We start from the raw sequence: 11,943 nt of genomic DNA, 5'->3' as shown, positions 1-11,943 counted from the left end.
AAATAAATAAAATCTTAAAAAAAAAATTCCAAAAACAAATAAGTTACTACTTTGGATAACAAAATTTATATTTTACAAATGATGCACATATTTCTGAAACTTTTAACCCACATTAAAGGACGAAGAGACACAAATTAAATAAGTCCATTTCTTCTTAAGTCCAAATTGGCTACAGCAACATCAGGTGATAACTTTTCCAAATTGATCTATGTGGTCCTCGGAAATTTTTCTGGAAAACACTCTCATGTCTGCTTTGAGTAGCATATTTCAACACTCAGTTGAAATTTGTGCCAAGAGATAGGGGATCTATCCCCAAACCTATAACACCACAGAAGGTTTGTCTTTTTAAAAACAAATTGATGGTTGACCAACAAGGAACTGTTAACTGGTAACTTTTCAGAAGCATGTATTTTTTATTTTTAATCTTAATTTTTGGCTTTTGCAATGGAATTTCATCGTTTTTAAAGATAACTTTATTAACTTGCAACAATCATTTTAAAATAGTATATAAAAACTGTCACAATGGGTCAGAAGCAAGGTTTACATTGGCTCTAAATTAACCCTGACAGGGGCAAGATTCAACTTTTTGAGCCAATCTCAACAGACTGGTGATATAGTTCAAATTATTAACATAACACGCAATGATACATATTGCTCTTGAAAAAAGCAAATTATTTTCCTATTTACAGTTTTTGGAAAAGGTCTACTATAAAAATATTTCTCTTCTCTGTTTCCCTGCCATGATAATGTTAAAACATATCCAGATTCTCCTCAAACATCAACCATTAAAAGTATAACATTCCATTTTAGCTGAAACATTCCTTCACGTGGCCAATATATTTTTTCAAGGCACTCTAAGAACACTCAAAGACACTAAAATAAAAATGTTCATCTTGTCCACTGATCTAGGCATATTTCCCCTCAAACTTTTCTAATTTGAACATTGTTACAACTAGTTTTTCTTCATTTTCCATGGTAGAGTCCTTAAGTTATTTTTCTTTTATTTGGAGCTTCTCCTTCATTTTCAACTTGCTGAATAGGCAGACTTTTGGTTTCCATGGAAACTGGATTCCTGCGGCTGCGTGTAGGCATTCTTGTTCCACCAACCTAAGAGATGAAGCAAAGAATGGTTTAACATGTTTACAAAATATTTATATACAGTTAACTCTGCTCTGTATTATTTATATATGTACTAATTACCTTGCAACTCATCCTTTATATGTTTTTAATCTCCAGCTATCTGGCTGCTTCAAACAAGCTTTAATCTGACACAGTTTAAGGTACTAAACTTTCAAACAGCAATCAGGGAAGGAAGAGGTAAGGGTAGATAGAGAGAAGCAGGGGAAAACCACTCTTTGTGTTAATTCTGGAAGAGGCTGAAATGTTAAATTAGAAAATGATGGAAGGACAGTACTTTTGAGCAATGTGTTTGCAATAATGACACTGAAGGGCAGGAGAAAGCAAGAAATGAAAAATACAGAGAGAGAGAAATGAAATAAAAAAACAGGTCAGGGGTGGTAAAGAGGGAGAAAAAAATTACAGAATTGGAGAAAGGGACAAAGAAGAAGACAGATGAGTCTATAGGAAAAAGGGGGGAAAATAAATGTGAAAAACAGGAAAGCAAAAGAGAAAATAACTCAAGTAAAAAGGAAAAGTTGAGGGACTAAAAGAGAAGATTCTTGCAAGAAAGAAAGAGAAAGGGGAAGAAAAAACTGGAAGGAGGCTACAGAAGAAAAAAGGAAGAGAAGTGGGAGGAAGAAAGTTTGTTAGGGTGCTGGTTCTATCTTAATATCGACTCCTCCTCAGGACAACTAGCTGCCTACCCTCACTGACTACAGAAATGGGAAGGCATATTCTTAGGATACAAGCCCTTGCTAACTGTAGTCCTACTGAAGATGAGACCTGGAAATTCTGTCATCTCTTTGGCCACTGAGAACAGATAGTTTTTAAAAGGGGTAATGGATAAAGTCAGCCTTTGGAGAGAAGGGCCAAAGCTGTACAGCCTAAAACCATTTGCCCAGAACCTATCCATTTCTGCCTCTATTTTCCCTGGCCACCTTGCATCCTTTGTTTCTTTACATCCTATCTACTGAATTACAGACCTGATGGTGATGGGTGATATTGCTACTCCAAACACATTCATTTTTCCTAATAGACATATTATTAGCATTGCTCCACCGGGCTACTGGCTCACTAAGAATGAGTCAGACTCCAGCTTCCCTAACCTAATATGTTATGTCTTCAGAGGCATTTTTTGGTTTACGATCAGGTGACCATAAAGGAAAAAGTCCAGCTGGGATTTGAGTATGCCAGTGTGTTTGTCTGAATCTAATGAACTTTTCTAACACAGTAATTAGAAAAAAGCTGTGATTTTTAGATTATCTATACTACTGCCCACTCAGCTGGTATCTACCATAAGATTACACTGACCACCCTGACTGTATCTATTTTATCGCTGAGGAAAGCATTTTGAAGCTTCCATTGTAAGATTTTTTTTGTGTGTGTAAAATGAATGTTTATCTTAGAAGTTGTAGAAGGAGAGAAGGGACTGGCACAGAGACTTTGCAAAAGGACTGGAAGAGGAAGAAGTCAAAAGTAGCATAGGAAACAAATGAGATTCTCCTATTAATCTCTTCTCCCTGCAGCAGGAGGCAGACACGGACTCTATTAGGGTGTCTCTCAGGGTTAGTACCTAAGGCACTACACAAAGATGAGAAATGAGTTCAAGTGGACAGGAACTAAAGGATTGTATCAGAGGCAGATACATTTGTTTTATGAGTTGTTTTTTTAAAAGATTTTGTTTAGAGACAGAGAGAGACAGCTAGAGAGGGAACACAAGCAGAGGGAGTGGGAGAGGGAGAACCAGGCTTCGTGCTGTGTAGGGAATCTGATGTGGGGCTTGATCCCAGGACCCTGTGATCATGACTTGAGCCAAAGGCAGACAGGTGCTTAACGACTGAGCCACCCAGGTGCCCCTGTTATATGAGTTTTGACACCACGAAATATGTGGATGATTTTTGCTTCATATAGGGTACTACTTCCTCAGGTTTCCTGAAACTTCAGTATTTTCCTGCTGCTGCTAAGGCTAGAAACCCTATCTGTGCTTAACCTGACTAGACTAGAAAGTCCCATTGCCATGGCCTAGCTAGGAGGAACTAAGGGAGGAAGGTTGGGTAATTCTCACCAAACATAGGGCTAGATTGTAGGGAGGTATGTAAGAGATCACCAAAAACTTTCAAGGGCTTAAAAACATACCAAACCAAACATTAATTTATCTATCCATTTGCTCTACCTAACAGCTGTCTTAGATAATTTCACGAAGGATCTGTTTCTGTCACTGAAAGTGTGAAGTGTCTTAAAAAATACAAATCAGCAACTGCTCAGTGGCATACATATAATTGAATTGTTTGATTTCATATTTATGTGGCCAAACCCTGAACATTGTATCAAAGTATTAAACCAAAAAGGAGTAAGTTATACTCATACAGAATTATATGTCACAGGAAATAGACCATAACCAGAATTTCTTTTAAAAAAAATTTTTTTTAAAGATTTTTATTTATTTAAGAGAGAGAGAGTGAAAGAGAGTACAAGCAGGGGGAGCAGCTGGTAGAGGGAGAAGCAGGCTCCGCAGGACTCAATCCCAGGACCCTGTGATCATGACCTGAGCCAAACGCAGACACTTAACCAACTGAGCCACCCAGGTGCCCTGCAGAATTTCTAAGTAAAAGAGAAATCATTATCCTAGAAAGAACATAAATCTTTTAAAAGTAGTTTTCAATTATTATATTTAAGTTAGTGACAAAAACTTTGCCTTAATTAGTTATAATAATTACTACTCAAATGAAATTTAAACTGGAAATAACCAACCAGAATAGTAGAAAAGATGGTCTAAAATATTAACTTCATCCACTCTTTCATTTGTAGCAACTAGTTAACCATATATATTCTAATGGCCAAAGTTAGGAAGAATGTGCAAGGAGTTCTCATTTCTAAAAAGAGCCTCCCAAACAGTAACATTAGGGTAAACTACTGAAAAACGTAAACAACTTCATTCAAGGTAAATTATTTTAAAAGTCCTCAATATTTGCATTCCAGCTATTTCTAAAAGGACTTGAAAACATTTATGGATTAATATAACACAGAAAGAAAAAAAAGAACAAAAGATATCCACAGGATACACGACTGACAGATGTTCTGGGACACACATATTGAGAAGATTATGGAAGTCAGAATAATTTTGACTCCAAGATTTCTCACAGCCCAGAAGGAAAATACACTTAGCTTTTATTTCCTGAACACTTAGATTCATTTGTATAGAACAAAACTTTTCCTACAGCTAAACCTCAAATGGAGTTATCTTACAAGATATAAAGAATGAGTGACGTAGTGAAGAGTATCTCTAGCCATAGCTTTACAAAGTTTCAGACAGGGAAAAACCATTCAACTGGTATTTCTGGGAAGGATTCAATAAAGAGAGTAATGTTAATTATAACTCAATAAATACTGAGTTATACAATACTTAGCAAGCAATTTAGTCCTTAACAGTTTTTTGTACATTTAATAAGGTACTGCATTCACTAATTACTAACACTTACTTTTTAATTTTTCTATATCCTACTTATCAATTTTTAATTGTATCATCATAATTTTATGGTAAGTATTCTTCTGCAAATTGCCTCAAATATTTAATGAAATGAAACAGTACACACAAATAAGAATCACAAAAAAATATTACTTTGCTCTTCTTCACAAGAACACAGGGATTCAACTCTGTGGATGTATTACTCATGCTCCCACTGGGGAAGCTAATAGAATTTCCTTTAGTTGACTTATAAACATAACAAAAACAGAAACTTCCACCGACGATGACCGGATCTAGTAAAGCATACAACTTTATCTACCCTTCTTATGGATACAGTTTTTAGGTGATGATGTGATTAATGTGGATATGAAGTTGAAATATTATATTGTCAATGACACAGATGAATAATTAACAACCTAATGGAACATTTAACTGCAAAATAGATCTTACCTTTTGTTGTGGTGTAGGACCTAGTGATTTAGGCGGAAAAGTACAAGGTATTCTTCCATGATGGATATGATATGGTAATAACAGACTGGGATCTAAAGGGACCCAGGGAACTGAGAGACTGGAAGGCACACCAGGAAGGCTGCAATGTGTTTTATGCAAATTGTAGGCTGTCCTAGTAACTTTTCCATCAGAGGTCTTGTAGATCAGGAGTGAAGAATCTTCTGCTGCATGAGACAACAAGTAGGAACCCTCCTGCAAGCTAAATCATATAAGGAAATTTCAACTCACTAGCTCATGGTGTCAATTTCAACAGTATTTTCTTATCATGATCTATAAGCAAAATCAAAAACAATTATGGGAATGGAATACCACCTCTAAAAATACGTTATGAGCAAACAAGATTTAAGAAGTCTTATTTTTAATAATTTTCATGATTTTTAGGCAACTGATTTTAATTTAAAAGTTCAGGATACATAATTACTTTCTTTTTATTGTTACCTCAGTCAATTTCTAAGTAGTCAGTAATTTATGGGAAACAAATAGTCTGTTAATTCTCGGATCCACACACAACATATACAACATATATCCATTCAAAAAACATAGCTCTTGCTTTGTATCCAGTAACACAGAGATTAAGAGATATAAAAGGAAATGTGGCACATTCACTACACTTAGCTTAAAATAAAGTGGAAGAAAAAAATGGATCACAATACAAAGTCCTATGAGAATAATAATAATAGCAGCTGATAGGTACTGAATGCTTACCATGACCTTACTGTCATACTGCTTATATCCATTTTATTATTAAATCCTCCACAACAAATCTTCAAGGCATAATATTAATAATTCACCCCATATTACAGGTAAATAGAAATTAGAGATACTAAACAATTTGCCCAAAGTTCTGAGTGTAGGGCTTAGGTATAAACTCAGGTAGTTCAATTTACAGGCCATACCCTTAATCATGATCCTCTACTGTTATAATAATCACTTATGTCAAACATCATATCTACCTTTTTCTTTTCTCCTTACAAGGGTTTAAGGAATTCAGTGTTTAAGGAATTCAGTGTATCAACATAAAGAGCTAAAAGGACAGGATTAATATTTTGTGCTTTCACAAGATTTTACATTCCTCTAGCTCAAAGGTGCCAAGAAAAACCTCAGTTCTTTCCCATATCATTTAAAATAAGGATTAATCGCACTTCAGTTATACCCATCTGCCTACAAGCCTGGTAAGTAATATTTCCATTAATTTTTTTTTTTAAGCAGAAAAGTAATAGGTGTTGACAAAGGAAGTTCAGAATTACTATTACATTCTGGAGAACTTTCTTTTTGGAACAACCACTTTCATATTTTCATATAAGGGAATGAGTAATAATGAATTTGGTAGTAGGAATAAATAACATTTCAAAGACTGAGCTTTTATTGATGAAAATCATACTTTAACTACCTTTACTAAAAATGAAGAAAGCTCTGGTTTACAGAGAATTCATGGAGAAGGAGAAACTTCAAGGAAGAGTATTTTAGATGTGCCATTATAGTGCAAAGTACATGGATGGATACTAACTATGGTGGGCAGAATAACGACCTTCCAAAGATGCCTGGATACTAAACCCTAGAGCCTGTAAATATGTTACATTATATGGCAAAGGGGTTAAGATGTAATTCCCAACCTGCTGGTTTTAAAAGGGTAAGATTTTCCTGGATTATCTCAGTTGGAGGATGTTAAATAAAATAATCATAAGAGTCCCTCAATGTAGAAGAGGGAAGCAGAGGGGAGAAATAACTATAAAAGGAGTTAGAACAATGTGAGGGATGTGAGGATTCAACATGCTTCTGAAACCTTGAAAAAGAGTGCCACAAGCCCAGGAATGCAGATAGCCTATAAACTTTACAGAAGTCAAGAAAAGAGACCATACCCAGAGCCTACAGGAAAAAAAAAAAAATTCAGTCCCACTGACACACTGCTTTCAACCCAGAAGACCTATTACACTTACAGAATTGAAAGATAATAAATTTGGGTTGTTTTAAAACACCAATTTTATAGTAATTTGCTATAGTTACAGTAGAAAATGAACACACAGACTAAGATATTGATAATAAGATCTCAAAAAGCATTAAACAAATCTCACGTATAAGTACTGTCCTCCACCTGAAGAACATGATATACAAAATAGAATTTCTGCCACAGACACTGAACTGAAAAGTACCTAGGGAATCAATGAACTCAACACCATCATTTTATAAAGAAGGAAACAAACATCTAGTTGCATCACAGGTAGGAGAGTTAGAACTTTGAGATTTATTTCAGACTCTTGAATTGTTTTTTAGTTTTTCTTTTGGTAAGGGTATAACAGAAGGAGTATAAAAGTTCACATATTAAAACAGTCTGAGAGGGGCACCTGGGTGGCTCAGTGGGTTAAAGCCTCTGCCTTCAGCTTGGGTCATGATCTCATGAGATCCAGCCTTGCATCCAGCTCAGTGGGGAGCCTGCTTCCCCCTCCTCCTCTGCCTGCCTTTCTGCCTACTTGTGATCTCTCTGTCAAATAAATAAATAAAATCTTTAAAATAAAATAAAACAGTCTGATAAATCACCAGATGGAGAATCCCTATTCTAAGATTTCTCATGGACTTAATGATTTTGAACACTAGCTCTATGTTGCTTTCCTATCCTGAAAATGTAAACAATATATCTATGCTAGGCTCCATAATGGCCCCCATGATATCCACATCCTAATCTCCAGAACTTTTGAATGTTTAATGGCTTTCCAAATGTGATTAAGGTACAATGTGATAAAGGAAGCAGAAATTTGAGTAATATGCTTTGAAGATGGAGAGAGGCCACAAGTCAAGAGATACAGGTTAGCCACTAAAAGGTGAAAATCAGGACAAGGAAAGGACTGCTCCCTTAGAGTCTCCAAAAATAATCAGCCCTGCTAACACAAATTTAGTTTAGTGAAAATGATTTCAGATTTCTGATCTCCAAACCTGAAAGAGAGTAAGTTTGTGCTTTTTAGGCCCGTAAGTTTGTGGTAATTTGTTACAATGCCAATTGGAAACCAATACAATAGAGGCTTACAGAAAAAAATGTTTAATTGCAAGCAAGACAGATACTACCTTATTATTTTCTTATTTATATCTTCACAATTTCAACCTTGACAAAAGAGAATAAATCTTGCATTTCTGGGTTACATTCTATGACCCCTAGTAACATATATTCAAATTTTGTGTGAATTTTCACCCAAGAAATCACATAGATCAATGCCGAAGGTCCAAAAAAACTTACCTACTCAATTTCTTCAGAATGTGTTGGAGGATGTTAAATAAACTTGAAATCCTATTAAACAGAAGAAAATCTTGTAAGATTAAATAACAAAAAAGTTATTCTTAACAATTACAGCTCCTCAGGAAAAGAAATACCCTAACAAAAAAAATATGAAATAGAAAACAGAATACCAAAATCATTTGATTAAATTATTGTTTACTTAATTTTTGCCACTTGCTGATTTCTCTTCAAAATCATAAAGTACTTGGTCTGTGTAAATCAGGGCAGTTGTAAAGAGATCACTATTTTATATTCAAATTATAAACTTTTTTAAACATTCAAGAAGTCTTTAGCAGAACTAATCTGTGGAAGAGTTTGCCTTTTAGGGATGGTGGTGAATTAGCTTCCAAAGAAACTGAGAGGTATTTTAAATGTGTGATACCAGAGAAGCCACTGACTGATGGCAGGATAGTTAAAGGGAAATGAAATATATTTCTTTAGTATCTATTCTACCCGAAATTCATTTCCCCTACAATTTATTTAAAAATGGGTTTCACTAAGAAAGGTGGGACAGGCAGTGAGCAATGCACAGAAAGCTTTTTTTTCATGTAAAGAAAAACTTACTCTTCAAAGGAGGCAGTCCTTATAATAGAAGTGGATATTTTTTAAGAACAAGCAGAGAATTCAAGCTTGAACCTGAGACCCTTCAAAAATTGCACCAAGCCCCAAAGCTGGAACTATGCAAGCAGTCTAAGGATAATTGCTCGTTCTAATCATGAATCAAACTTACTACCAGCCACTTTAGCTCAGCTGTGTGCTCTGGAGCAAGTCACTTTAAGTTCCAGTTTTCCCCACACATAAAATAGGGATAATACTCCCACCAGTATTTTCACAGAAAGCTATCAGATATAAATTAGATAACGTTTGTATGTTATTTTCCTTTGCATTTAGGTATTTGGAGACCTGAGCCCAAGAAACTCATTTCAGTATGGTGTACAGTAACATGTGGCACAGGGGAAAATTTTAGAAGTTAGGATGTCTAAATGACTGTATACAATCCTTAGAGCTAAGAGTCTGTATCACTGTCCTACTCTTTCCCATCCCTGCAAAGGAGTGCTCCCATGCACCTCCCAGATGGTGGGCTACTACTCTTGCTCTAGCCTCCTTTCCCTGAAGTAGAAAGACTGGTATCACTGGAATTTGATTTAATTTGAAAAGGGACATGATTAATATAGATGGATCACAAACTGGGCTAGAGGAAACCTCAGTGTATAAAAGGATTAAAAGTCTTGAGAAGATAAATGATTTAAACAAATATTTAGAAATAAACAAAAATTAGTGATTACATCAGCAAATTTTAAAAATCCCACCACAAAATAAACTTTCTTACTTGAGTGCTGAAAGTTTTTCTTTTAATTCTTCTGAGGTAATTTCTTCTAACAGAAAAAGTTTTGAAGTAAATGCATCGATATGCCCTAAAATAAAGTATCAAACTTAAAAAGAGCAATTGCAGTATCTGGGGGGAAGAAAAGGTTATACAGTCTTCTTAAAGATGCTTTTACAAAATTGTAACAACCTCAAAGGAACTTTACATTCTAAAAAGAGCAAAATTATACATTTTATTAAGTTTATTAAGTGAAGTTGTATTTTACTTATTTTCCTAAAAGATTTTATTTATTTATTTGAGAGAGAGAGTAAGTGGGGGTCGGGGCAGGGGAAAAGGAGAAAGAGAATTTCAAGCAGACTTTGTGCTGAGCGCAGACCCTGAGACAGGGCTCAATCTCACAACCCTGAGATCATGACCTAGGTGATACCAACAGTCAGATGCTCAACCGACTGAGCCACCCAGCTGCCCCAAAACTGTATTTTAAAATGACACAAAAGTATTAGTTCCAAAATATTTGCTGAATATGGAAAAGTTTACACATGTGCACACCAAAAAATAATCTCTAAGAGCCGAATTAAAGAACAACTGTCAAAATACTGGTGTATCTGTTTCCTATTAGTTTAAGTTGCATTTTCATAGAGATGACATTTTTAGAGAAATATGTACCTATTATCGACACAAATGGACAGTCCAATTTATAGTATGGGTATGCTCTACACATACCTAAGACACACTTGGTTCTTCTTTTTTTAAGATTCATTTATTTATTTTAGAGAGAAAGAGAGAGGGAGAGGGAGAGCACTTGCGCATGAGCAGGGGGAGGGAAAGAAACCTGAAGCAACTCCCTGCTGAGAGAGGAGCCTGACACAGGGCTCAATCCCAAGACCCCAAGATCATGACCTGAGCTTAATCAAGAGTCAGCTGCTTAGCCAACTGAGCTACCCAGGCATTCCCACACCTGGTTAAGATAAAAATTAGATTATAAAAATCAAGCTTAATTATTTACAATAACCAAGATATGGAAACAACCTAAGTGTCTAACAACAGAGGAATGGATAAAGAAGATGTGGTGTATATATACAATAGAATATTACTCAGCCAAAAGAAAGAAGGAAATTCTGCTTTTTATAACAAGAAAGACTTAAGGGCATTATGCTAAATGAAATAAGACAGAGAAAAAAAATACTACATGGTATCACTGACATGTGGAATCTAAAAATAAAAGTCAAACTCATAGAAATAGAGTAGAAAAGTGGTTCCCAAAGGCTAGGGGAGGAAGGAATAGAGAGAGGTGGTAAAAGGGTACAAGCTTTCAGCCATATAAGAATCTGAGATTCTAATGTATAATATGGTGACTACAGAAGATAACACTATATTGTATGACTGAAATTTGCCAAGAGAGAATGTAAATGTTCTCATTAAAAAAAAAGGAAAAACATAAATGTGTGGCGATGAGGTATTAATTACCTGGATGGGAGGAATCATTTTGCAATATATGTCTATCAAATCCTCAAGATGTACACTTTAAATATCTTACAATTTGATCTGTTTATTATACCACAATAAAGCTCAAAAAGAAAATCCAGCTTTTAATTAAAGCACACAATATTCCACATGGTTTAAAAAAAAAAAAGTGCTTGTGGCACCTGGGTGGCTCAGTGGGTTAAAGCCTATGTCTTCAGCTCAGATCATGATCCCAGGGTTCTGGGATCGAGCCCCACATCTGGCTCTCTGCTCAGCAGTGAGTCTGCTTCCCTTCCTCTCTCTGCCTGCCTCTCTGCCTACTTGTGATCTCTGTCAAGTAAATAAATAAAATCTTTTTTTTAAAAAGTGCTTAAAGTCTTACTTCCTTACAAATATGACATAATTCTAGAATTCCAAGAAACAAAGTAGCAAAGGTTGACACTTCCATTTTAAAAACTAATGTGTATATACTACAACAACACAGGTTAAGACAGGACACTTAGGCCTTGAAATATACTGAGAAAGAATTATATGAAAGACAGCCCTACATTAAATGTTATATAATCAAGTTAATACAAAAACCATACTTAAAAATAACAATTAGTATGACAAGAGTATAACACTTACTAACACTGAGATAATACCATTTTTTGTTTTTATTTTTGAACTTGCAATATTTAGTTATCAAAACACATTACCTGTGAAGCTGATGCTAATCACTGGGACAACAAAAATGCATATAATATCTCATTTTCATATGAAGCCCCCTTTTATTGGCTTTTATCCCATAAA

General features: G+C 35.1%; 1 protein-coding gene across 13 annotated transcripts in view; it reads right to left on the bottom strand.

The window, feature by feature from the left end:
- Nucleotides 1-389: 389 nt before the first annotated feature.
- The window catches only part of ICE2 (interactor of little elongation complex ELL subunit 2), a 61,806-nt gene continuing 50,252 nt past the window's right edge, over nucleotides 390-11,943 (bottom strand). For all 13 annotated transcript variants that reach the window (XM_082733744.1, XM_082733749.1, XM_082733750.1 and 10 more), the window contains 4 exons: nucleotides 9,691-9,775; nucleotides 8,322-8,372; nucleotides 5,036-5,294; nucleotides 390-1,107 (listed from right to left, as the gene is read on the bottom strand). In XM_082733744.1, coding sequence (XP_082589870.1) covers nucleotides 985-1,107; nucleotides 5,036-5,294; nucleotides 8,322-8,372; nucleotides 9,691-9,775 — 518 coding nt within the window. In that variant the 3' untranslated portion in view covers nucleotides 390-984. The remainder of the gene's footprint in view (nucleotides 1,108-5,035; nucleotides 5,295-8,321; nucleotides 8,373-9,690; nucleotides 9,776-11,943) is intronic.

This window comes from Mustela nivalis, assembly GCF_964662115.1.
Source record: "Mustela nivalis genome assembly, chromosome: 6".
NCBI classification, from domain to species: Eukaryota; Metazoa; Chordata; class Mammalia; order Carnivora; family Mustelidae; genus Mustela; species Mustela nivalis.
Note: the sequence above shows the minus strand (reverse complement) of the source record. Positions and strands in the feature narration are given on the sequence as shown.